Below are 24,859 nucleotides of genomic sequence, written 5' to 3' on the forward strand. Positions count from 1 at the left end.
AATGGGACTAGCTTAGATGAGGCCTGCTTTCTTGCTGTATGCCTCTATGACTCCATGTGCTTATCTCCTCATCCTGTCACCATTTGACAGGCCAAATAGCCTAATTACCCTCCTATATCTCGTGTGCTTATGGAGACCACGAGGTGAAACAGGTTGCGCTGATCGTACAGCCATGCATGGTGAGTTGTTGCAGGCATCTTGTAGAAGGTACAGAGGAGATGTAGAGTAGATGATAAAAGGCACGGATTGAGTGGACAGCCAGAGACGTTTTCCCGGGGTGGAATGGCAAACACAAGGGGTCAAAATTTTAAGGTGATTGGAGGGAAGTATAGGGGGATGTCAGAGGTAAGGTTTTTACAGAGAGAGTGGTGAGTGCATGGAATGCACTTCTGGCATGGTGGTAGAGACAGATACAAAAGGGACATTTCCAAAACCCTTAGATAGGTACATGGATGATAGAAAAATGGAGGGCTATGTGGGAGGGAAGGGTTAGATCGATCGTAGAGAGGTTAAAAGGTTGGCACAACATTGAGATCTGAATGGCCTGTACTGTGCTGCAATTTCCAGATGGTACAGATATAGCAGAGATGGGTTTGGAAGGTGTACAGGTCTGTACTCACAATCCTGTGCCGTTACCAATGGAAGAAACAATGACATTCCCTCTCTCTTTAGCCTTCAGATTAGACTTCCTGTGGAGATTAGCACCACTGGTTTTTGCCTCAGACTTCCAGCACCTGCAGCTTTTTAATTTTCACTGATTATCTCTAAGTCAAGTTCTTGATAGATATTAAATTTCTCTCATTTTTCTCCATTAAAGGCTGATCATAAATGCAATCCCTTGAAGATCACATGGTCGTGGAGGGTGGAAACAGGCCTTTCGGCCCATTGTGTTCATACTGAGCATCAATCACCCATTTACAGTGATTCCATTTTATTCTTACCGTATATTTCCTTCAACTTCCACCCCCAGATTTTAACCTTCATTCACAAACTGGGGCAAAAGTAACCTACTGACCCATGTGTCTTTGGAATGTGTGAGGGAACCAGAGGACTCAGGAGGTAAACCCAGAGGGAGAGTTTGCAAACTCCATGCAGTCAGACGGCACAAGAGGGCAGGATTAAACCAGGGTGAGCTGGGAACAGCTCTGCCCATTGTGCTGACTAGGTGCTCGGGGGGCGGCTGTACCTGAGCAGAGGTGCCTCTTCGCTGCCAAGCGGTGCGACACACGCTTCTTGTGGCGTGCCCTGGTTGGCGGCTCCTCCGGTCCACCCCACGGCACAGCGGCGGGTTGCTCTCCCAGCCTGACGCTCAGCCTCAGGAGGTGATCCCCGGACACCTTTGGCCGGGCTCGCCGGCAGGTGTGGGGCACTGGCCGGCCCCTCTCCCTCGCCTCAGTGCCTCGGGCTGGCTGCTCTTCTACCGCACGGGCGTGCCCATGGCCAGGTCTCCGGCAGCCGTGACACCCCTGGCCCCATCCTCCGCCTGGGTCCCAGCCCTGGTCTTCGCCGCAGCACTGATGGGGATTCCGCTGCCGTCGGTCGAAGGGTCTCCCAGAGTGGGAATCCCGCTCGCTTCTTTGGAGATGGGCTGCGGACTGGCCCTGGTCGGTTTGGTTGGAAGAAGGTGGTGTGGTGTCAGGTTCTGCTGAGCTCTCCCAGCGACGGCCCTCTCGGCGCAAGTCCTCACCCGCTCGCTGCTCTTGCTCGGGATCATGCACTGCCCTGTCCAGCAAGGGCTCCTGCCATGCGGGGACCTTCTCCTGTTGGTTGTGTGGCTGGTGTCTCTTCAAGCCCCCTGGTTCCCGGTGCGGATGTCGCGCTGGGAGACCGCGTCCTTCACCTTGCGAGCAGGACCAGTTGTCCTCACCACTGTGCCCCTGCGGCACCGCCTGGCAATCTACCTGCCGGTCACCGCAGGCCCGGTGGTCCAGACACCGACTGCAGGTGGCTGCCAGCCCCGAGGTGGGTCGCGATCCCTGGCCATCTGCCTGTGGGCCTGGGGAGTGCGGCCACTCTCCACACGGGGTCTCGGACTGCTGGCATCTGTCCTCCAGCTGCTTCGGGAGCTGCACACCCTCCTTGACATTCACCGGAGACTTCTGTCGTTGCACCAGCTTTAGCTGTTCAGAAGTAACATCCTTATTGAAGCAAATGACAAAGAGATGTTACCTTATGCTGTCTACAATAAATATCCCAGAGCACACAGGTGGTCAGAAATAACAACAGGAATACAGGAGTTGGGATGTTATCTTAAAGTTGTATAAGGCTGAATCTGGAGTATTGTGTACGGTTCTGATCACCTACCTACAGGAAAGAAATCAAGAAGATTGAAAGAGTGCGGAGAAAACTTACAAGAATGTTGCCGGGGTTTGAGGACCTGCGTTATAGGGGAAGGTTGAATAGATTATTCTCTGGAGCACAGGAGAATGAGGGGAGATTTGATAGATTTATACAAAATTATGAGGGGTAAATGCAAACAGGATTTTTCCACTGAGGTTGGGTGAGATGAGAACTAGAGGTCATGGGTTAAGGGTGAAAGGTGAAATGCTTTAAGGGGAATCTGAGTGGAACCTCTTCACTCAGAGGGTGGTGAGGGCGTGGAATGAGCTGCTAGTGTAAGTGGATGGGGACTGGATTGTAACATTTAAGAGAAGTTTGAATGGGGGAACGGATGAGAGGCTATGTTGTAGGTGCAGGTAGATGGGACTAGGCAGAAGACCAGGTCGACATGGACTTATGAAATGAAGAGCTTGTTTATGTGCTGTAATGCTCTATGATGCTACTTGGCCCTTTGAGCCTGCTCGGTTACGCTATATGAACATATATGATTACTCAAATCAGATATTTATCACGTCCTTAGCAATTGTAAGGTGCCAAAGCTCACTTTTTTATCAGCTATGTGCTTATCTAAAAATTCTTAAATGCCCCTAATGTATTATGGACTTATGGTATCTGCCTCTACCACCACCCACGGAAGGGAACATAAGCCAACATTGATCCCAGCTCTCCTTCTGGGTCAGAAGCCCTAACAACCCCTGGACGTAACAGGAAAGAAACTTGGTCAGACTGGACCTTCTCTTTAACTGCTGCTGCGAGGTCTTTGATTTTCTTGTCGTCCTGGCACGATTTATGTTTCAGAGCATCTATCTCTTCCTAGAAGACAAGATACGATTCTTAGTTTCACGTGTCTAAAGGTCCAGGGCAGAGAACACATGAGACACAGTACTATGTGACATCTGTGCTGCAGACACTAAAAACAGTGGATAAATTGCTAATGGATACTGTCCATGAGATAGTACAGGTTAATACTGCATGTGGGTTGACATACCATTGTATTCAGTATAGTACAGTACAAAACTCATAGGCACACATACTGTATATAGGGGTTTTCCATATAAACTGGGGTAATTACCCACAAACACAAGAAAAACCTGATGAAGGGTCTCGGCTTGAAACATCGACTGTTTACTCTTTTCCGTAGATGCTGCCTGGCCTGCTGAGCTCCTCCAGCATTTTGTGGTGTTGCTTTTGGTTAATTGCCCCCCAATTTGTGAGTGAGGGTTAGAATCTGTGGTTATTAGTTGATGGAAATGTGCGGTAAGAATAAAGTGGCATCAGTGTAGGGTTAATAAATAGGTGATTGATGCTCAGTATGAACACAATGGGCCAAAGGGCCTATAGTTTATACACTTTGTGACCATGTGATCTTAAGAGAATTGCATTTATAATATATAAATATTTGTCAATGTGGAGCAGAGAGTGAGTTTGTAAATCTGGTGGCAGCAAAGGATGCTGTGAGTGGCAGGGGTAGAGTGCCGTGGGCGAGATCTGGGGCAAGTGGCAGAGAAGGTGTGCTGGGACAGATAGGTGGTGCTGTTGCAGGCAAACCCAGCCCTGCCAAAGTCATTTTGATTCCAAACAATTGGTTTATTGATCATTACAAAATTTCTGTCTGGTGCTTCCTGCTCCCTCCCCTTTTCGTAATCATAATTCCCCTCTCCCTGTCCTATTCCCACTCTCAGTGTACAACAGACACCCATATCAGAATCAGGTTTATCATCACTCACATACGTCATGAAATTTGTTTTTTCTGTGGCAACAGTATAGTGCAATACATAAAATTACTACAGTAGTGTGCAGAAGTATTAGGCATCCAAGCAATATGTACAGTGCCTATAAAAAGTATTCACCCCCCACCCCAAAGTTTTCATGTTTTATTGTGTTACTACATTGAATCACAGTGGATTTAATTTGGCTTTTTTGACCCTGATCAACAGAAAATGACTTTTTCATGTCTAAATGAAAACACATCTCTACAAAGTGATCTAAATTAATTACAAATATAAAACACAAAATAAATGATCGCTTAAGTATTGACCCCCCCCCCTTTAATCACTGGTGCAGCCAATTGGTTTTTAAAGTCATATAATTAGTTAAATGGAGATCACCGTGTGCAGTCAAGGTGTTTCAATTGATTGTAGTAAAAATACATCTGTATCTGGAAGGTCCAACTGCTGGTGAGTCAGTATCCTGGCAAAAACTACAAACGTACACCATAAAGACAAAAGAACATTCCAAACAACTCCGCAAAAAGGCTATTGAAAAGCACAGGTCAGGAGGTGGATCCAGGAAAATTTCCAAGTCACTGAATATCCCTTGGAGTACAGCTAAGTTAATCATCAAGAAATGGAAAGAATATGGGACAGCTATAAATCTGCCTTGAGCAGGCCATCCTCAAAATCTGAGTGACCATGCAAGAAGGGGACTAGTGAGGGAGGCCACCAAGAGACCTATGACAACTCTGGAGGAGTCACAAGCTTCAGTGGCTGAGATGGGAGAGACTGTGCACACAACAACTGTTGCCTGGGTGCTTCACCAGTTACAGCTTTATGGAAGAATGGCAAAGAGAAAGCCACTGTGAAAAAACTCACAGGAAATCTCGGCTAGAGTTTGCTAGAAGGCATGTGGGAGATTCTGAAATCAGCTGGAAAAAGGTTCTACAGTCTGATGAAACCAAAATTGAGCTTTCTGGCCACAAGACTAAGCACTATGTTTGGCGTAAGCCAAACACTGCACATCATCACAAACACGCCATGCCTACTGTGAAGCACGGTGGTGGCTGCATCATGCTGTGGGGATGCTTCACTGCAGCAGGCCCTGGAAGGCTTGTGAAGGTAGAGGGTAAAATCAATGTAGCAAAACACAGGGAAATCATGGAGGAAAATCTGATGCAGTCTGCAAGAGAACTACGAATTGGGAGAAGGTTTATTCTCCAGCAAGACAATGACCCCAAGCTTAAAGCCAAAGCTACACAGGAATGGCTTAAAAACAACAAAGTTAATGTCCTAGAGTGGCCAAGTCAGGGTCCAGACCTCAAACCAATTGAGGATCTGTGGCTGGACTTGAAAAGGGCTGTTCACTCACGATCCCCATGCAATCTGACAGAGCTTGAGCAGTTTTGTGAAGAAGAATGGGGAAAAATTGCAGTGACCAGATGTGCAAAGCCAATAGAGACTGATTCACACAGACTCAAGGCTGTAACAGCTAGCTAAGGTGCAGCTACTAAGTGCTGACTTGAAGGGGTCAGTCATTATGCAATTATTTTGTGTTTAATAATTGTAATAAATTCAGACCAATTTGTAGAAATTTGTTTATACTTTGACATAGAAGAGTCTTTTATATCAATCAATGTCAAAAAAGCCCAATTATATCCACTGTGATTCAATGTTGTAAAACAATAAACCACAAAAACATCCGGGGGGGGGGTATGAATACTATTTATAAGGACTGTATATGTGCCCAAGACTTGCACAGTACTGTACACTCTTGCATACGTGTACCTGTTTTCATTTCATCACACTGAGCATTTATATCCAGCGTACATGTATACATAGTGTTTAGCTATCCTGTGTATATAGAACTTAACAGTCCCTTCAGCCCACAATACCTGTGCCAAATTAATCTAAATCTTTTCTATTTCCATATAATCCATATCCCTTCATTCCCTGTATATTCATGTGTCTGTCTGAATGCCTCTTCAAAACCATTCTTGTACCGGCTCCCACTATAAGACCAAAAGATCATAGGAGCAGTATTAGGCCATTCCATTATAACGGATGTATCTTCCCTCCCAATCCCATCCTCCTGTCTTCTTCCTGTAACCTTTGATGCCCTTACTAATCAAAAATATATTAACCTCTACGTTAAATACACCCAACGACTTGGCCTTTACAGCTGTCTCCGGCAATGAATTCCACAAATTCACCATCATCTGGCTAAAGAAATTCCTCATCATCCCTGTTCTAAAAGGACATCTTTCCCAGTAATGGAAACATCCTTTCCATCACTATCCCTGGCAGCCCATTCCAGGCACCAATCCCTCCATGTAAAAACCATGCCCTGCACATCTCCTTTAAACTTTCTCCCTCTCCCCTTGAATCCATGCCCTCTAGTATCTGACATGAAGGAAACTCCCTCCTATCAATTTATAAACTACCATTGGATCTCACTTCGTTACCAACATCGGGGAGGAGGTACAGGAACGTGAAGATCCACATTGAACGGTTCCCCTCAGCCATCAGATTTCTCAATTGCTCATGAATCCATGAACACTACCTCGTTATTCATTTTTATTGCACTACTCATTTATTTTGTAATTTATAGTAATTTTATGACTTTGCACTGTACTGCTACCGCAAAGCAACACATTTCATGATGAACAAATCAGTGATGATAACCCTGATTTGTTTCTCAGCCTTTGATGTTCCAGAGAAAACAATGCAAGTTTGTCCAACCGCTCTTTCTGGTGAATACTCTAATCCAGGTTGAAAACAGGACCTTATTTCAGTGCATTCCACAACCTTTCAAAGTAGCTGAACATATCGTATACATACAGTTTTGTATACATGTGTATATATACACTTCTCAGCCACACTGTGTATAAACACTATATACTCAGTTAGGTACCCGTGTACGTTCCTGGTCTTCTGCTGCTGTAGCCCATCCACTTCAAGGTTCAATGTGTTGTGTGCTCAGAGATGTTCTCCTGCACACCACGTTTGTAAAACGTGGTTAATTGAGTTACTGTAGCCTTTCCGTCAGCTTGAGCCAGTCTGGCTATTCTCTTCTGATCTGACTAACAAGGTGTTTTAGCCTGGAGAACAGCTGCTCGCTGGACTTTTTCACACCATTCTCTCTAAACTGTAGAGACTGGTGTACATCAAAATCCAAGGAGTTTCTGAGATACTCAAACCACCCCATCTGGCACAAACAATTATACCACGGTCAAAGTCACTTGGACCACATTTCTTTCCCATTCTGATGTTTGGTCTGAACAACAAATGAACCTCTTGACCACATCTGCATTGTTTAATGCATTGAGTTGCTGCCACATGATTGGCTGATTAAATATTTACGTTAACGAGCAGGCATATCTAACAATGTGACCACTGAATGTAGGTGTGTTTGCATACATTGTGTTTCAGCATGTTCTGTATACAGCTGTATATCTGTTTCTATGCATCATGTTTAACCACACTGTGTATATATTGATATACACTGCTTAGCCATATTGCGTGCCATGTAGCTATGTCTCTTCTGCTCACTCTAACATTCTTGAAAAAGTGTAATAAGTCAATTAGAATTCAGTCAGGGTTAGTCACTTACACGCTGGATATTAGAGATTTATACTCTGCAGGGACTGGTACAGTACCGGATCCATTGTTGTTTGTCATCCATGCCAATGATCTGGATGATAATGTGGCAAATTGGATTAACAGATTTGTGGACAACACCAAGACTAGGAGCATAGTGGACAACGAGGAAGGCTGTCAAAGCTTGCAGCAGAATCAGGACCAGCTGGAAGAATTGAAAACTGGTGGATGGGATTTAATGCAGACAAGAGTGAAGTCTTGCACTTTTGGAGGACAAACTTATGGAGGACTTGCACAGTGGCAGTGAGGAGTGAGGCAGAACAAAGCGATCTGGGAATACAGATCAATAATTTCTCAAAAGTGGTGTCACAGATAGGATCATAAACAAAGCTTTGGCCACAGTGGCCTTCATAAATTAGAGTATTGAGTACAGGAGTTGCGATGTTATGTTGAAGTTGTATAGAATGTTGGTGAGCCCGAATTTTAGTAATGTGTGCAGTTCTGGTCACCTACCTACAGGAAAGATATTAATAAGATTGAAAGAATGCAGAGAAAATTTACACAGATGTTGCCAGGACTTGAGGAACTGAGTTATAGGGAAAGGTAGGAATAAGCTTGGACTTTATTCTCTGGAGCCTAGGGGAATGGGGGGAGATTTGACAGAAGTATACAAAATTATGACGAGTAAAGATAGGGTAAGTGCAAGCAGGCTTTTTCCATTGAGGTAGGATGAGACCAAAATTAGAGGCCATATTTAAGGGAAACGTGAGGGGGAACTCCTTCACTCAAGAGGTGGAATGAGCTGCCAGCAGAGGTAGTGAACTGCAACATTTAAGAGAAGTTTGCATAAGTATATGCATGGGAGGGTTATGGTTCAGGCGTTGATGGGACTAGGCAGAATAACAGTTTGGCATGGACTAGATGGGCTGAAGGGCTTTTTTCTGTGCTCTACGACTCTGATCTTATTTCATCTGTTTGGTCTCCTCCCAAAGTGCCAAGAGCTCTAGTTGATAGAAGTTTGGAGTACAGGTGAGCCTAGTTTCTCAGTGTACCTACCTTCAGCCTTGCCTCCACTGTATCCAGCTTCTTTGTCTCCAGCTGAAAGGCTCCTTTCATTGCTTCCAGCTGCTCCTTCAGGAATACCCACCGGCACTCTGACCTCTCCAGCTACAAGGGAAAAGCACAACTTAAGAACATAGAACTTTACAGGCTCTTTTCCCCACAACGTTGTGCCGATTTTTTAAAACTACTCCAAGATAAATCTAATACTTTTGTCGCACATAGCCTTCCATTTTTCTAACATCCATGTGCTCATCTAAGAGTCTCTTAAATACCCCTAATGTATGTATGACAGCCGTTCCAACTAGTCTATGTCTATGTATCTGCCTCTATCACCATCCCTGGCAGTGCATTTCACGCATCCACCACTCTCTGTGTAAGAAACCTACCCTGACACCCCCCTGTACCTTCCTCCACACACCTTAAAGTTAAAATACCTTGTATTAGCCATTTCACCCCTGCTGGCTGTCCACTTTATCTACGCCTCTTATCATCTCATACATCTTTATTAAGTCACCTCTCATCCTCCTTCGCTCCAAAGAGAAAAGCCCGAGCTCACTCAACCCATCCTCATAAGACCCTTTTCCCATGACATACCCTCTAATCCAGGCAGCATCCTGACAAATCTCCCCTGCACCCTCTCTAAAGCTTCCACATCCTTCCTATGAAGAAGCTTCCAGAACTGAACACATTACTCCAAGTGTGGTCTAACAATGATCTTAATAGAGCTGTAACATTACTTCAGGGCTCTTGGACTCTATCTCCCGACTAACGAAGGCCAACATACCATATGCCTTCTTTACAATCCTATCAATTTGCTCTGCATCTTAGAGAGATCTTGGACTTGGACCCCAAAATCCCTGTTCCTCCACACTGCTAAGAATCCTGCCTTTAAGCCTGCACTTTGCCTTCCAATTTGACCTTCCAAAGTGAATCACTTCACACTTGTGCAAGTTGAACTCCATCTGCCATTTCTCAGCCCAGCTCTGCATCCTGTCAGTGTCCCATTGTAACCTACGACAACCTTCTATACTATCCACAACTCCATCCACCTTTGTGTCATTTGCAAATTTACGAATCCATCCTCCTCCTTCCTCATCAGTCATTGATAAAATTCACAAAGAGCAGGGGCCCCAGAATGGATCCCTGTAGAAAACCACTGTCACTGACTCTAGGCAGAATGCCCTTCATGTAGCACCATCCTCTCCCTTCAGAACCTTCCAAAGCAGATGCCTTTTGCAATGTTGTCATTATTGGAATGTGAGAAGCAGGGTTTGCTCACTGTGGTGAAGGGGTTGGAACTGCTCCCTCACAACTGCCAGAGACCTGGGTCCAGTCCCGATGTCTCAAACTGGCAGTTTGGAGTTTGCACATTCTCTCTGTGACTGTGTGACTTTTTCCCCAGGGTGCTCCAGATTCCTTCCACATCCCAGAGAGGCCCTTACTAATTAACCTCTACTGTTAAATGTATCCAATGACTTGGCTTCCACTGCTCTCTGTGGCAATGAATTCCACAGACTCACCACCCTCATGATTCAGGGAAAAAGATTTAAGACAGAGATGAGGAGAAACGTCTTTTCTCAGAGTAGTGAATCTGTGGAATTCTCTGCCCAAAGAAGTTGTAGAGGCTATCTCATTAAATGTAGTTAAAACACAGTTAGATAAATGTCTGAATAACAGGGGAATTAAAGGTTATGAGGAAAAGGTAGGTATAGGTGGAGCTGAGCCCACAGCCAGATCAGGCATGATCTTATTGAATAGCGGAGCAGGCTCGACTGGTCAGACATCCTAATCCTGCACCTAAAGGCAGCAAGGTAGCATAACAGTTAGCACAACACTTCACAGTGCCAGCCATCACCAGTCAGGTTTTGATTCCCACCGCTGACCATGTGGGCTTCTGGTTTCTTTCCCCATCAGGACCAGAATTATTATCACTGCCTTTCGGTTTAGCAACACTGTGATCACTTTGGAAATCTGGCTGATCCCTGGGTTCATATACTGGATCTATATCGATGTGGGTTTATTGATGGCTCCCTCTGTAGAGAACCATGCTTCCAGAAACCCCCATGGAGAAAAGAGAAACAATGATGTCAACGATCAATGAATTGCCAGTAATCTCAGGATCTGGCCAGCAAAGCCAACACTTCCAATGGACCTCCCTCAAAGCTAGCCAACCAGAATCTTCTACTGCTAAATTGTTCACAGTGTTTTGAACCAGCCAACCAGATCACAACATCTAATCAACATCCATTTGGACCCCAGAGGATTATATAAGCCAGCATTCTGAGGAAACAACACCCTCGGCTGGCAGTTGGGGCTGTTGATTGAGTGGGTGGGGATTTTGGCGTGGAGGAGCCTAGTAGTTTGGAAAGGGTTAGTTTGTAGCCTATGGCTGCAAAAGGGAAAGGGGGGGGGGTTAAGATTGAAGGGGGAGGGTGGGAGACTGTGGAATACTCCAGAAGTAAGGGTAGCCCAAAAAGGGGTGCATCAAGTGAAAAACCTGAAGTAACGGGGGACAACAAATTGAGGAAAATCGGTGAATTGGAGGAATTTATAGTTCTGTATAAAATTAAAGGTCAGAAGGAAGGAGAAGGAGGATTTAGAGCCCTTAATCCTTTGAAAGTGGCAGCATTAGAGAACCAAATAGGTAAAGGATTCCAGGCCAAGATTTTGTCTAATGGATTGCTGAAAATTTGTTGCAAAGATATTGACCAATAAAACAGTGCTAAAATGGTGGGAAAATTGGTTGTGAAAGTGGAGTGTATTACTCTGAAAGAAAGGAAGGGAGTTAAGGGGGTAGTGTATGGTATTTGGTCTGGCATGACTGAAAAAGAAATTTTGGACAATATTAAAGGTGGTCGAGTGATTGAAGCCAAACGATTAAAATCGAGAGAAGGTGGTAATTGGAATTCCCATGTTCTTCTGGTTTTTGCAGGTGATGTTCTTCTTGGGTGCATGTCTTATCAAGTTAGAGAATACATTATAATTGCCAGAGATTTGGACATGTTGCTGGTTCATGTCGAGGTATGAAATGTGGAGAGGATCATGATATTAAAGCATGTAAGGCAGCGGTGCCTAAATGCAGTAACTGTGGAGGGGACCATACAACAGTGTTCAGAGGATGTATTTCAGTAAGGCAAAGCAGATTCAGAATGTTAGTATCCAACAGAAAACATCATATGCTGAAACAGTAAAGAAAGTTGATAGAGAGCAAAGGATAAGTCAAGAAAAGATTGGAACGAGGGGGAGTCAGCACATTCTGAGTTCTCCAACTACGGTTCCTTCAGGCATGTTGTTGATGACTGAAGAGTCTTTTTTGGCGTTTGTTGTTGATGTACTGGTCAGAGCTAAAACTATAGCCAAGAGGTCGGATATGATAAAAGTAGTTGTTGGAGCTGCAGAGAGATTCCTTGATATAAAACATATTTCACCCGAAAAATTACATGAGTATATGACAGACAAACAATCACTGAATACTTCCCAGTTGTCAGGATCAGAGAGTACGGAGGAACTTTATGTGGATGAAGAGGCCAATAACTAGTATTTGGATGTTTTAAATATTACAATATAATGCAAGAAGTTTATCTGCAAATGGTCCAGAATTAAAAAGATTTGTTCGAACTTTTAAAAACAAGCCTGATTTGATCTGTATACAGGAGACATGGTTAAAGCCTCATTTAGATTTTGTGATCCCTGGATATGATAGTTTGAGAGCTGACAGAACAGGTAAATCTGATGGAGGGTGTGCAACTTTCATAAAAGCAGGACTCCAGTTTAGAAGACTTGATTTTAAATCTAACCTTGAAATTGTGGCTGTGGAGGTTTGGAGCTCTCGTGGTCAAATAACTTTGATTAACTTTTATAATCCAGGTAATATGATGTTATCAGATTTGGATGAAATTATGAATAAGGTAAAATCCCCAGTAATCTGGGTTGGAGATTTCAATGCCCATAATCCTATATGAGGTAGTGAAAGTAAAGATAGTAATGGAGCGGTAGTAGAGGAGTTTCTAGATAAATACAACATGGTACTGCTAAATGACAGAAGGCCTACAAGATTTAATATTGTAAAGAATACTTGTAGTCACTTAGACTTATCTATCACTTCCTCAAACTTAGCTAGGGTTGGGGAATGGGATGTTATGGACAGATACACACTAGGAAGTGATCTCTATCCTATATTATGTAGATTTGGTAGAAATTTGATAGTAGAAGTTGAGGAGAGGTCTGCTAGGTATAATTTTTCTTTGGCCCATTGGGATGAGTACCAGGAGAAAGCTGTGGATGTAATAGAAGAGATTAATAGCGAGGGCTCCATTGATGATTGGAATGAATCCCTCTGTTCTATAATTCATAAAGTTGCTCAGTTGACTATTCCGCTACAGAATGTACTTAGGGCTCGAGCATTAGTTCCCTGGTGGAATAGAAATTGTGATATAGCAGTAAGAAACAGAAATAGAGCTTACAAGAAATTAAGAAAGTACCCAGAGTGAGATAATGTTATGGAGTATAAAAAGGAAAGAGCAGTAGCAAGGAGGGTAATTAAAAATGTAAAGAGGGATAGCTGGAGAAGATTTTGTGGAACCCTGGGCCCTGAGACACCTATAAAGCATCTATGGACGATCATTCACAGAATGTCAGGGATATACAGGAAACCATCTATCCCAGCTTCGCTGGAAGGGGATATTGAAGCTGTAACCAATAAGGAAAAGGCTGATATGTTTGTAGAGGTCATCTAAGCGTTACACAGTTCTGGAGAATTAGGTGATTTGAGAAAGGAAATTATGTTAAAGGAAAGTTGGAAATTGGACAGGAGTTTGGATGATAACAGCTCCATAAATTTGTTTTTCTCCCTTCAGGAATAGCAGGAAGCTGTTCAATCAGCTTCAAACACTTCTCCTGGTAGGGATGGACTGAGTTATGAATTGCTTAAGCATTTAGATGACTCTGTATTAAAAGAAATTCTAGCATTGTTTAATTCAGTGTGGAAAGAAGGAAAATTACCAGTAGAATGGAAGCATGCGGTGGTAGTTCCAGTTTTAAAGCCAGGTAAGGACACGTCTAGTTCTAGTTTGTATCGGCCTATAGCTTTAACATCAGTGCTTTGTAAAACTATGGAACAAGTGGTCACCAAAAGACGTTTATTTTTTGGAGAGTAAGGGACATTTTGCTGCCGATCAAAATAGTTTGAGAACTGGAAGATCAACAATGGAATCTGTTGCCCTTTTAGATCATGATATTAAAAAAGCATTTCAAAATAGAGAAAATAGGTAAGTGTATTTCTAGATATTGAAAGAGCATATGACTCACTACGGAAGGATGGCTTGTTAATTAAACTCTATGACGCGGGAATTAGAGTAGAATGTTTAATTGGATCAAGGATTTCCTTAAGGAAAGGGCAATTCAAGTAAGAATAGGCGGAACAAGCTCCAAGTCAGTTAAAATAGGCAATGGTACCCCTCAAGGAAGTGTCATTAGTCTAGTTCTTTTTAATGTCATGATAAATGATATCTTTGATCAGGTAGGGACAGGATTTGGCAAATCATTGTTTGCAGACGATGATGCAATCTGGAAAAGAGGAAGAAACATCAAGTATATATTAAGGCAGGTACAAAAGGCTTTAAGATCAGTTGAAAACTGAGCTAATAAATGGAGTTTCAGGATTTCTGCTTCTGGTCCAGATACCTGATTTTTGGCTTTAGAAGAAAGATTCCTGATTGTGAATTGTGTCTATATGATTCTCCACTAGAAAGAGTCCAGGTATTCAAGTTTTTAGGTGTCTGGTTTGATGAAAGACTTACTTGGAGGGTTCATATAGATAAAACAACTGGAAAGTGTGAGAAAGTTTTAAGTGTTATGAGAAGTATTGCTGGATGCGACTGGGGAGCAGGGCGGGAAACTATGTACTTAATATATCCAGCTATGATTAGATCAGTTATAGATTATGGTTGTATTGCTTATGGTTCCACTGCTACGGCAGTGCTTGGAAAACTAGGCACTGTGCAGTCCAAAGCACTTAGACTCTGTTGTACAGCTTTTAGAACAACATCAGTCCTGGCATTATGTGTGGAGATGGGAGAAGTGTCTCTACATTTAAGACGGATTCAGTTGGGCCTGCAGTATTGGGTAAAACTAAATGGATTCAATCACAGCTGTCCATCAAAGTGTCCTTTTGCAGGGGAAGTCAGAGCGCCAAAGTAAAATTAAAAGATTTAGATTTGGTTAATAACTGGGCTGTGAAATTGAAACTGACTGAGGAAGACATAGTTGACCAAATTTGCTTGCCACCTGTCCCTTTTTGGCTCTTTCCAGAATCAGAAGTAGACCTATTCCTCCCTTTTCAGCTTCAAGGAAGCAGTGCAATTTCATCAGCGTTGATCACAAATGAATATTTAAATAATAAATGGGGATCTTATCTGAAGATTTTTACTGATGGCTCAGTGGACCCAGAGAGCAGTAGGGCAGGATTTGGGATGTATGTGCCTCAACTTGGAGTCAAGATTGGTCACTGGGTTTCAGATGGTGTTTCTGTCTTTGCAACAGAATTATTAGCAATCCTCTGGGCCATATGGTGGATAGAAGACTCTCGATCACGTAGGGTTATCATCTGTTCGGATTCTGCTGCTGCCTTAGAGTCTATAAAAGGGAGTAAATCAAAAGCTCGTCCTGACATAGTTATTGAGATTTTCTTAGTATTGTTTAGAGTAGGGAAGATGGGTTGTGCAGTTAGATTTTCATGGATACCTGGGCATGCTGGGGTGGAGGGAAATGAAATTGTGGATGGCATTGCAAAGTCTTCCTTACAGAGCAGCAAGTAGAAATTAGAGTTCCCCTAAGCACAGCAGAATTGAAAAGCAGGATTAAAAAAGGTATAGAGAAGAAGTGGCAGGAGGATTGGAAAAATAAATTAAGGGGCAGGCATTATTTTTCTAGTCACGCACTAGTTAAAAAGGTCACAGACTGTTACCTTTTAAGTCGTAGAGATATGGTGAAATTTACAAGACTTAGGTTGGGGCATTGTGGGCTAAATTATTACTTAAAGATAATAGGAAAACATCCTACTGGATTATGTGACTGTGGTAGTCCAGAGACAGTCCAGCATGTTTTGCTGAGCTGTAATTGATACAAAATTGAAAGAAGCATGTTGTTCAGGAGGCTTTCTGGCTTAAATTTATTTTGGTTTTCTATTAAATCTTTGTTTGGCCATCAAGAGAGTCAACATCTGATTGAAAAATCTATTATTCAGTTTATACGTGAGACTAGATTGTATTCGAGAATTTGAGTTCCTTGAAGTTCTATAATTAATTATACATCCTGCGGAGGGCTGTAATACGCCTAGATGCGTCTAAATAGCCGGAAATAGAAGAAGAAGAAGAACAACAACAACAACAACACCCTCAACTGTGCACAGATGATGGCTTCTCAATTACAGACGAAATGTCTGGAAACATTTTCCCAAGCCTGGTGATCAACCAAATTTCCAAATAGCCAACCCGAGCTACCAATATTCTGCAATATTTGAAACTGTAACCATTTTCAGAAATTTGCACTAAAATAGACATTGTCTTTTTATTTTAATTGTGTTCTTTCTTGTAAAAGATATATATATAAATTTTTAAAATATATTTTAGATTGTTGTGGATGATGATTATATCATACTACATATCAGAAACAGAATCAGGTTTGCCATTACTTACTGTACATTGGTTGAGGAATTTGGCGTTTTGCAGTAGCAATACAGTGCAATATGTACACTTACTATAAATTACAAAATAAATATTGCAAAAATAATGAGGTAGTATTCATAGGTTCATGGATCGTTCAGAAATATGATGGCAGAGGGAAAGAAATTGTTTCTGAATCATTCAGTGTATGTCCTCAGATTCCTGTATCTCCTTCCTGATGATATAACAAGCAGCTGTCGTGTCCTGGTTGCTGAAGGTCCTACGCACCCCCAAAGCCAAATGAATTTGTAAGTTAAGTGTCTGCTGTATATTACCCCTAGTGTGTGGGTAAGTGGGACAATTAGGTGGCAGGAGATTGGGGAAGTTGATGAGAACATGTGATGAATAAAATAAACAATAGTAGGAATAGACAGGAGGTACAGAAACAAGAGAAAATCTGCAGATGCTGGAAATCCAAGCAACACATACAAAATGTTGGAGGAACTCAGCAGGGCCAGGCTGCTCCATGGAAAAGAGTAGAGTTGACGTTTCGGGCCAAGACCCTTCAGCAGGACTAGAGAGAGAGGTACAGAACCCTGAAGTCCCACACCACCAAGCTCAGGAACATCTACTTCCCTTCAACCACTTGGTCCTGAACCAGCCAGCATAACACTAATTACTACCTTTACTAAGTAAATTTTTTGTTCAAGTTGTGTTCTTTCCTGTAAAAATTGTGCATAATTTATTTTAATATTTCTCTTGCAAATGCTGCTTTTATGAAGCTATGCACCTGTGATGCTGCTGCAAGTGTGTTTTTCAGTACATCTGTGTTTACACATACTGTACTTGTGCAGATGTTAATAAACTTGACTTTGACCCTATGTGTGAAAACCTGCACCCTTCAGAGCTCCCTTAAATCTTTCCTCTCTCCTGGCAAGATGGTGCCAGTGCCCAAAGGCAACATCTTGCAGACAGCTCACAAGATATTATTCTTCTTTTAACTGTAGTTCTTCTGAACTGCGATTAACTGCAGCCTGTGGTTTCCCTTTTAAGGATGTATTTTTGAGCCGACTAAACGATCTGGCGCTTCTTCGATCTCCTGGGGGATTTGATGCGGATGAGAGTGGAGAGTGCAGCTACGGCCATCGCTGTGTCGATTCCTCGTGGTGGAGCATGAACCCGCGGCTGGCTCCTTTACTCTGCACTGATTAAAGCATCAAGCAAGATTAAGATTGTTGAGGATGAGAGTAGAAAATAAGCAGCGGTTCAGCACCATCTGCCTGCAATTGCCCAGTCTCTTCCCATTGCTACCAGTGGGTGGAAAGTGCAGAACTCTTGGGTCCCACATTGCTGGGTTCAGAAGGAGCATCTGGACAGGTTTCACTTGCCTCAGCACTGAATGCACTTCCCAGCACTCTCGGAGACTCTGCAGTTCCTGTTCTTTGTGTTTTTGTTAACCACTTGCTTTGTTCCTATTTGTGCAATTTGATCAAGGTGCTTCAGCACTGAACTGACTCTGTGGCTGTGGCCTGCAGCTATTGGGCTTATGGATCAGCTTCATTCACCTCAGTGGCTCCATGGCTGCCGACTCACCTTCTGGGAATCTGGGGTTAATATTTTTGTTTACTCTCTATTGTTTGCACAATCTGTTCTTTTTTCATCACTGGATGTTTGATGGACTTGTTGCATGGAACTTTTCTATTGTATTTCTTTGTTTTGTGGATACTTGCAAGAAGACGAATCTCAAGATTGTATATTGTGTACATACTTTACAGTGAGGATAAGAATTGGATGATTTAACAGGTGAATGCGTGGCTGAGGAACTGGTGCAGGGGGCAGGAGTTCAGATTTCTGGATCATTGGGATCTCTTCTGGGAAGGTATGACCTGTACAAAAGGGATGGGTTACACCTGAATCCGAGCGGGTCCAGTATTCTTGCAGGCAGGTTGGCTAGGATTGTTCAAGTGAGTTTAAACTAATTTGGCAGGGGGATGGGAGCCGAAGCGATAGTGCTAAAGATGAGGCAGTTGGTTTACCAACAAAGGCAATTTGTGGTGAAACTGCTAGCACGGAGAGGCTAGTGACAGGGCAAAATTGCAGCCAACAGGTTGAGTTGCAACGAAAAAGACAATCAAGATCGGAAAGGGCGAATACAGTATTGAAGGTGTTCTATTTGAATACATGCCGTATACGGAATAAGGTAGATGAACTTGCAGCACCGTTACAGATTGGCATGTATGATGTTGTTGGCATCACTGAATCATGGCTGAAAGATTATAGCTGGGAGCTTAATGTCCAAGGATACACATTGCATCGAAAGGTCAGGCAGGAAGGCAGAGAGGGTGGCATTGCTGAGTTGGCAAAAAATGAAATCAAATCATTAGAAAGAAGCGACATAGGGTCAGAAGGTGTTGAATCATTGTAGATAGAGTTAAGGGACTTCAAGTGTAAAAAGACCCTGATGAGAGTTATACACAGACTTCCAAAGTGTAGTAAGGACGTAGTCTACAAATTACAATGAGAGATAGAAAATGCATGTCAAAAGGGCAATGTTACAATAGTCATAGGAGATTTCAATAAGCAGGTAGATTGGGAAAATCAGGCTGGTAATGGATTCCAAGAGGGGGAATTTCAAGAGCGCCTATAAGATGGTTTTTTATAGCAGCACATGGTTGATCCCGCTAGGGGATCAGTTATTCTGGATTGAGTGTTTTGCAATGAACCGGAATTGATTAGAGAGCTTAAGGTAAAATAATCCTAAGGGGAAAGTGATCATAATATGATCAAATTCACCCTGAAATTTGAGAAGCAGAAGCTAAGGTTAGATGTATCAGTATTACAGTGGAGTAAAGGGAATTACAGAAGTATGAGAAAGGAGTTGACCAGAATTAATTGGAAAAGAACACTCTCAGGGGTGATGGCAGAGCAGCAATGGCTGGAATTTCTCAAAGCAGTTCAGAAGGCACAGGATGTTTTTATCTGAAAGAGGAAGAAATATTCTAAAGGAAAAATGACATAACCGTGGCTAACAAGAGAAGTCAAAGCCAATATAAAATCCAAAGAGAGGGCATAAATCGAGCAAAAATTAGTGGGAAATTAGAGGATTATGAAACTTTTAAAACCAGCAGAAGGCAACTAAAAAAGTCATTAAGGTATGATTATATGATATACAGTACCTGAAATGCATCTTATGGAAGTGTTTGTTTGATGATGAAATTCAATGAAAAATAAATTACAAAAAAAGGTATAGGCATCCGTTAGTCTCGTGAGACCATGGATTTGCGCCTTGGAAGGTTTCCAGGGCAAGGTTGTATGGAAGACTGGCAGTCGCCCATGCTGCAAGTCTCCCCTCTCCATGCCACCGATATTGTCCAAGGGAAGGGCACTCGGACTGATACAGCTTGGCACCAGTGTCATCGCAGAGCAATGTGTGGTTAAGTGCCTTGCTCAAGGACACAACACGCTGAGTCAGCTGAGGCTCGAACTAGTGACCTGCAGATCACTAGACCGACACCTTAACCACTTGGCCACATGCCAACACTGGCCATGCACCAACACAGAAGAAGGTAAAGATGGAAACAAAAGTAAAGCTAGCCAATACTATTAAAGAGATTACCAAATTTTTCTTCAGATACATGAATTGTAAAAGAGAGACGAGAGTGGATAGTGGACCGCTGGAAAATGATGGTGGAGTGGTAGTAATGGGAGACAAGGAAATGACAGATGACCTCATAAGTATTTAGCATCAGTCTTCACTGTGGAAGACATTAGCAGTGTGTTGGAAGTCCCAGGTGTCAGGGGTCATGAGGAGTGTGAAGTTACTATTACTGGGGGAAGGTTCTTTGGAAACTGAAAGGTCAGGAGGTATATAAGTCATCTGGACCAGATGGTGTACACCCCAGGATTTTGAAAGAGGTGGCTGAAGAGATTGTGGAGGTATTAGAAATGATCTTTCAAGAATCACTGGATTCTGGAATGGTTCTGGAAGATTGGAAAATTGTAAATGTCATTCCATTCGTCCAGAAGGGAGAGAGGCAGAAGAAAGGAAATTATAGGTCAGTTAGTCTGACTTCACTCGTTGGAAAAATGTTGGAGTTGATTGTTAAGGATATGGTTTTGAGGTACTTGGAGGCACATAATAAAATAGGCTGTAGTCAGCATGGTTTCCTCAAAGGAAAATCTAGTCTGGCAGATCTGTTGGAAATCTTTGAAGAACTAACAAGTAGGTTAGACAAAGGAGAATCGGTTGATGCTGTGTATTTGGATTTCCAGCAGGCTTTTGACAAGGTGCCACACATGAGGCTGCTTAACAAGCTACAAGCCCATGGTATTACAGGTAATATTCTAGCATGGATAAATCCGTAGCTGATAGGCAGGAGGCAAAGAGTGGGAATAAAGGGGGCCTTTTCTGACTGGCTGCCGGTGACTAGTGGTGTTCCACAGGGATCTGTGTTGGGTCTGATTCTTTTTGTGCTATATGTCAATGATTTAGATGCTTTGTTGCAAATTTTGCAGACATTATAAAGATAGATGGAAGGGCAGGTAGTTTTGACGTTGTAAGGAGGCTACAGAGGGACTTAGATCAGGAGAATGGACAAAGAAACAACAGATGGAATACAGTGTCAGGGAGTGTATGGTCATGCATGGGGGTAGAAGAAATGAAAAGGTGATTATTTTCTAAACGGAGAAAAAAATACAAAAAAAAACGGAGGTGCAAAGGACTTGGGAGTCCTTGTGCAGGATTCCCTAAAGGTTAATTTGCAGGTTGAGCTTGTAGTAAGGAAGGCAAATGCAATGTTAGCATTTATTTCAAGAGGACTAGAATATAAAAGCAAGGATGGAATTTTGAACTTTATAAAGCACTGGTGAGGCCTCACTTGGAATATTGTGAGCAGTTTTGGGCCCCTTATCTTAGAAAGAAAATGCTGAAACTGAAGGGAGTTCAAAGGAGGTTCACAAAAATGCTTTAAGGATTAAGCAGCTTGTCATGTGAAGAGTGTTTGATGGCTCTGGACCTGTATTCACTAAAATTCAGAACAATGAGGCGTAACTTGATTGAAATTTATTGAATGGCGAAAGGCCTTGATGGAGTGGAGGTGGAGAGGCTGTTTCCTATAGTGGGAGAGTGTAACACTAGAGGACACAGACTCAGAATAGATGGGTGTCCTCTTAGAATGGAGATGAGGATGAATCTCTTTAGCCAGAGAGTGGTGAATCTGTGGAATTTGTTGCCACAGGCAGCTGTGGAGGCCGTTTTTATGCATATTTAAGGCAGAGGTTGATAAGAGTCTTGATTGGTCAGGGCATAAAACTATATCAGGAGAAGGCAGGAGATTGGGGCTGAGAGGAAAAATGGATCAGCCATGATGAAATGGCAGAGCAAACTCAGTGGACCAAATGGCTTAATGTTGCTCCTATATCTCATGGTCTTAAGATAAATATATGTTGAACTCTCACCTTAAACCTTTGTCCTCTAGTTTTAGGCTCCACTACTTGGAGGAAAATACTGTGATATTCTTGCCTATCTATAACCCTCATGATTTTAGGAGGACTCCAACCAGATAGCATGAACATTAATTTCTCCATCTTCTGGTAATTTCTCCCCCCTCCCCCTTCTCTCTTTTTTCTATTCCTTGTTCTGGCTCTCCTCTTAGCCCTTTCTCTTCTCCTCAGCAGCCCATCACCTGCCTCTGCTGTTGCTCTGCATTTTCCAGCACCTGCAGAATCTCTTGTGTTTATGACTTAATAAACTTCTTTCAGGTCACACTTCAATTGCTTTTGTTCTAGATAATTCCCTCTCCAGAATCTTTTCTTATTGCTCAAGGTCTCCATAAGACATAGGAGCAGAATTAGGCCACAAACTCCCCACCCTCTGGCTAAAGAAATTTCTCCACATCTCTGTTTTAAATGGACGCCCCTCTATCCTGAGGCATCTACTCTGTCTAGGCCTTTCAACATTCAGAAGGTTTCAAAGAGATCCTCCCTCATCCTTTAAAATTCCTGAGAGTACAGGCCCAGAGCCATCAAAAATTCCTCATATGATAACCCTTTCATTCCTAGAGTAATCCTTATGAACCTCCTCTGGACCCTCTCCAATGCCAGCACATCTTTTCTTAGATGAGGAGCCCAAAACTGTTCACAGTACTCGAGGTGAGGCCTCATCAGTGTCTTATAAAGCCTCAGCATCACATCCCTGCGTTTGTATTCTGGACCTCTTGAAATGAATGCCAACACTGCACTTGCCTTCCTCACCACCAACCCTACCTGCAAGTTAACCTTCAGGGTGTTCTGCACAAGGACTCCCAAGTCCCTTTGCAGCTCAGATGCTTGCATTTTCTCCCGATTAGAAAATAGTCCGCACATTTATTTCTATTACCAAAGTGCATGACCATGCATTTTCCAACATTGTATTTCATTTGCCACTTTCTTGCTCATTTTCCTAATATGTCCAAGTCCTTCTGCCGCCTTTCTGTTACCTCAACACTACCTGCCCCTCCACCAACCTTCGTTATCATTTCCACAGTCCTGGCAACGTCCTAGCATAAACGGTGGTTGTTGGATGGCACGGACTCAGTGGGACGAGTCTATGAACCTACTGCAACCCTGCACAACCATTACTGTTCCAGTAATGTTGTTCGAGCGATAAGCCATTAACCTTTGTAATGATACCGAAACGAGGAGTACAGTGGCATGTGGTGCTCATCTGCTTGGAATGACAACTAACCAGCTGTTTGAGTATGTCAGCTGAATGAAGGGCTCGCTTGTTCTCCTGCAGAAGGAGGGACTCTCGTTCCCGAAGCCTGCGGTAAAGAACAAAGAGATCAGTGCTCACACCAGAGGCCATTATCATCACTATAGTGTGGTGGTCTCGGAGGGGAGTACCTGTGCTTACTGTAGAGTGAAAGATCTGGAATTACTAAAGCATGAAACTAAAACATGCGTGTGTCCGTGTGTGCCCATGTGAGTCGATGTGTGTGTGCCCGTGTCCGTCCCCGTGACCATCCAGGCCATGCTCTCTTCTTGCTGCTGCCACCAGGAAGAAGGTACAGGAGTCTCAGAAACCAAAGCACCAGGTTTTGTTTCAGAAACGGTTATTACCCCTCAACCATCAGGCTGTTGAACCAAAGGGGATAACTCCACTTGCCCCACCACTGAACTGTTCCCACAACCTGTGGACTCACTTTCAAGGATTCTTCATCTTATGTCTATGTAATGCTCTGCTACATTGGCTCGTATATGTCTAGAGGAAATCCCACCCAGCACCTGCCTCAACGCTTCCCATGGAGTCAGCTGCCGCCCGAATCAATCCCAAACGTCAATCATCAGCCAGCACACCCAGTACGTTTTACCCAGTACATTTTACAGATATTCCTAAGTCTATGACATTAATATAAATTCGATACAGGAAAGGAAGTAATGAAAAAAAAGGCGCCAAGACTTATCAAAGTCCAAGTTCTTCGTGTGCAACCGTTGGAGCTCAATTGATTCCTGACGACCACCTGGATCCTGTCGACTCACGGCTCGGGACCACTCGGAGTGATCGACCGGAGCCTTTCCGCACATCCACCATCCTCCCCGTCTCTCCTCCGACTCCCCGCCAAAAACCCCGTCCACCATCCTCCCCCTCTCTCCTCCGACTCCCCCCAAAAACCCCGTCCACCGTCCTCCCCGCCTCTCCTCCAACTCCCCCCAAAAAACCCCGTCCACCGTCCTCCCCATCTCTCCTCCGACTCCCCCCAAAAACCCCATCCCCAGTCATATGAGACAGCATTATCATCCGAAAACAAAACGATACATGAACACCCACTGGCTAATAGCACCCGGCTGTCTGTATTAACCCAAACAAATGTCTAGCTAGAGACTTTCTCAGCATTTAACATAACGTAGAAGCCATTTTAAACTGAACATACAAAGAAACCCCGTACATCTAGGATACTTATTGCTTATTTATTTATAATATTTTTTTCTTTTGTATTTGTAGCTTGTTGTCTTTTGCACATCAGCTGTTTGTCTGCCCTTTCATTGATTCCATTGGGTTTCCTGGATTTACTGAGTATGGCTGCAAGAAAATGAATCTCAGGGTTGTATGTGGTAACATAAGTGTACTTTGACAATAAATTTACTTTGAAGTCCAGCAGAACCCTCCTAAATGGAATTAGAAGAAAACTTCAGAAGAATGAATTGCTAAGCGATACAGTGAAGGAGGGACATGATTGAGATCGCTTTCTGAAACCGTAAGTGGATGTTTAAGACATAGGAGCAGAATTGAGCCATTTGGCCCAAAAAGTCTGTTCCACCATTTAATCATCCTCACTTCCACTGTAAATATACCTAATAACTTGACACCCACAGTGACCTTTGCAATAATGAATTCCACACATTCATCACTCTCACTTAAGAAACTTATCCTCCTCTCTGTTTTAAAGGGACATCCTTCTATTCTAAGACTGTGACCGCTGATCCTTGATTTTCCCTCCATTGGAA

At 43.1% G+C, this 24,859-nt stretch overlaps 1 protein-coding gene across 1 annotated transcript in view; it reads right to left on the reverse strand.

Moving 5' to 3' along the window:
- LOC140194021 (uncharacterized) overlaps positions 1-24,859 on the reverse strand; it is a 101,765-nt gene that overhangs the window by 5,624 nt on the left and 71,282 nt on the right. Inside the window, exons 12-15 of the mRNA XM_072251344.1 lie at positions 23,100-23,175; positions 8,709-8,819; positions 3,073-3,153; positions 1,187-2,138 (exon numbers count right to left, since the gene is read on the reverse strand). Coding sequence (XP_072107445.1) covers positions 1,187-2,138; positions 3,073-3,153; positions 8,709-8,819; positions 23,100-23,175 — 1,220 coding nt within the window. The remainder of the gene's footprint in view (positions 1-1,186; positions 2,139-3,072; positions 3,154-8,708; positions 8,820-23,099; positions 23,176-24,859) is intronic.

Source organism: Mobula birostris, chromosome 1 (genome assembly GCF_030028105.1).
Source record: "Mobula birostris isolate sMobBir1 chromosome 1, sMobBir1.hap1, whole genome shotgun sequence".
NCBI classification, from domain to species: Eukaryota; Metazoa; Chordata; class Chondrichthyes; order Myliobatiformes; family Myliobatidae; genus Mobula; species Mobula birostris.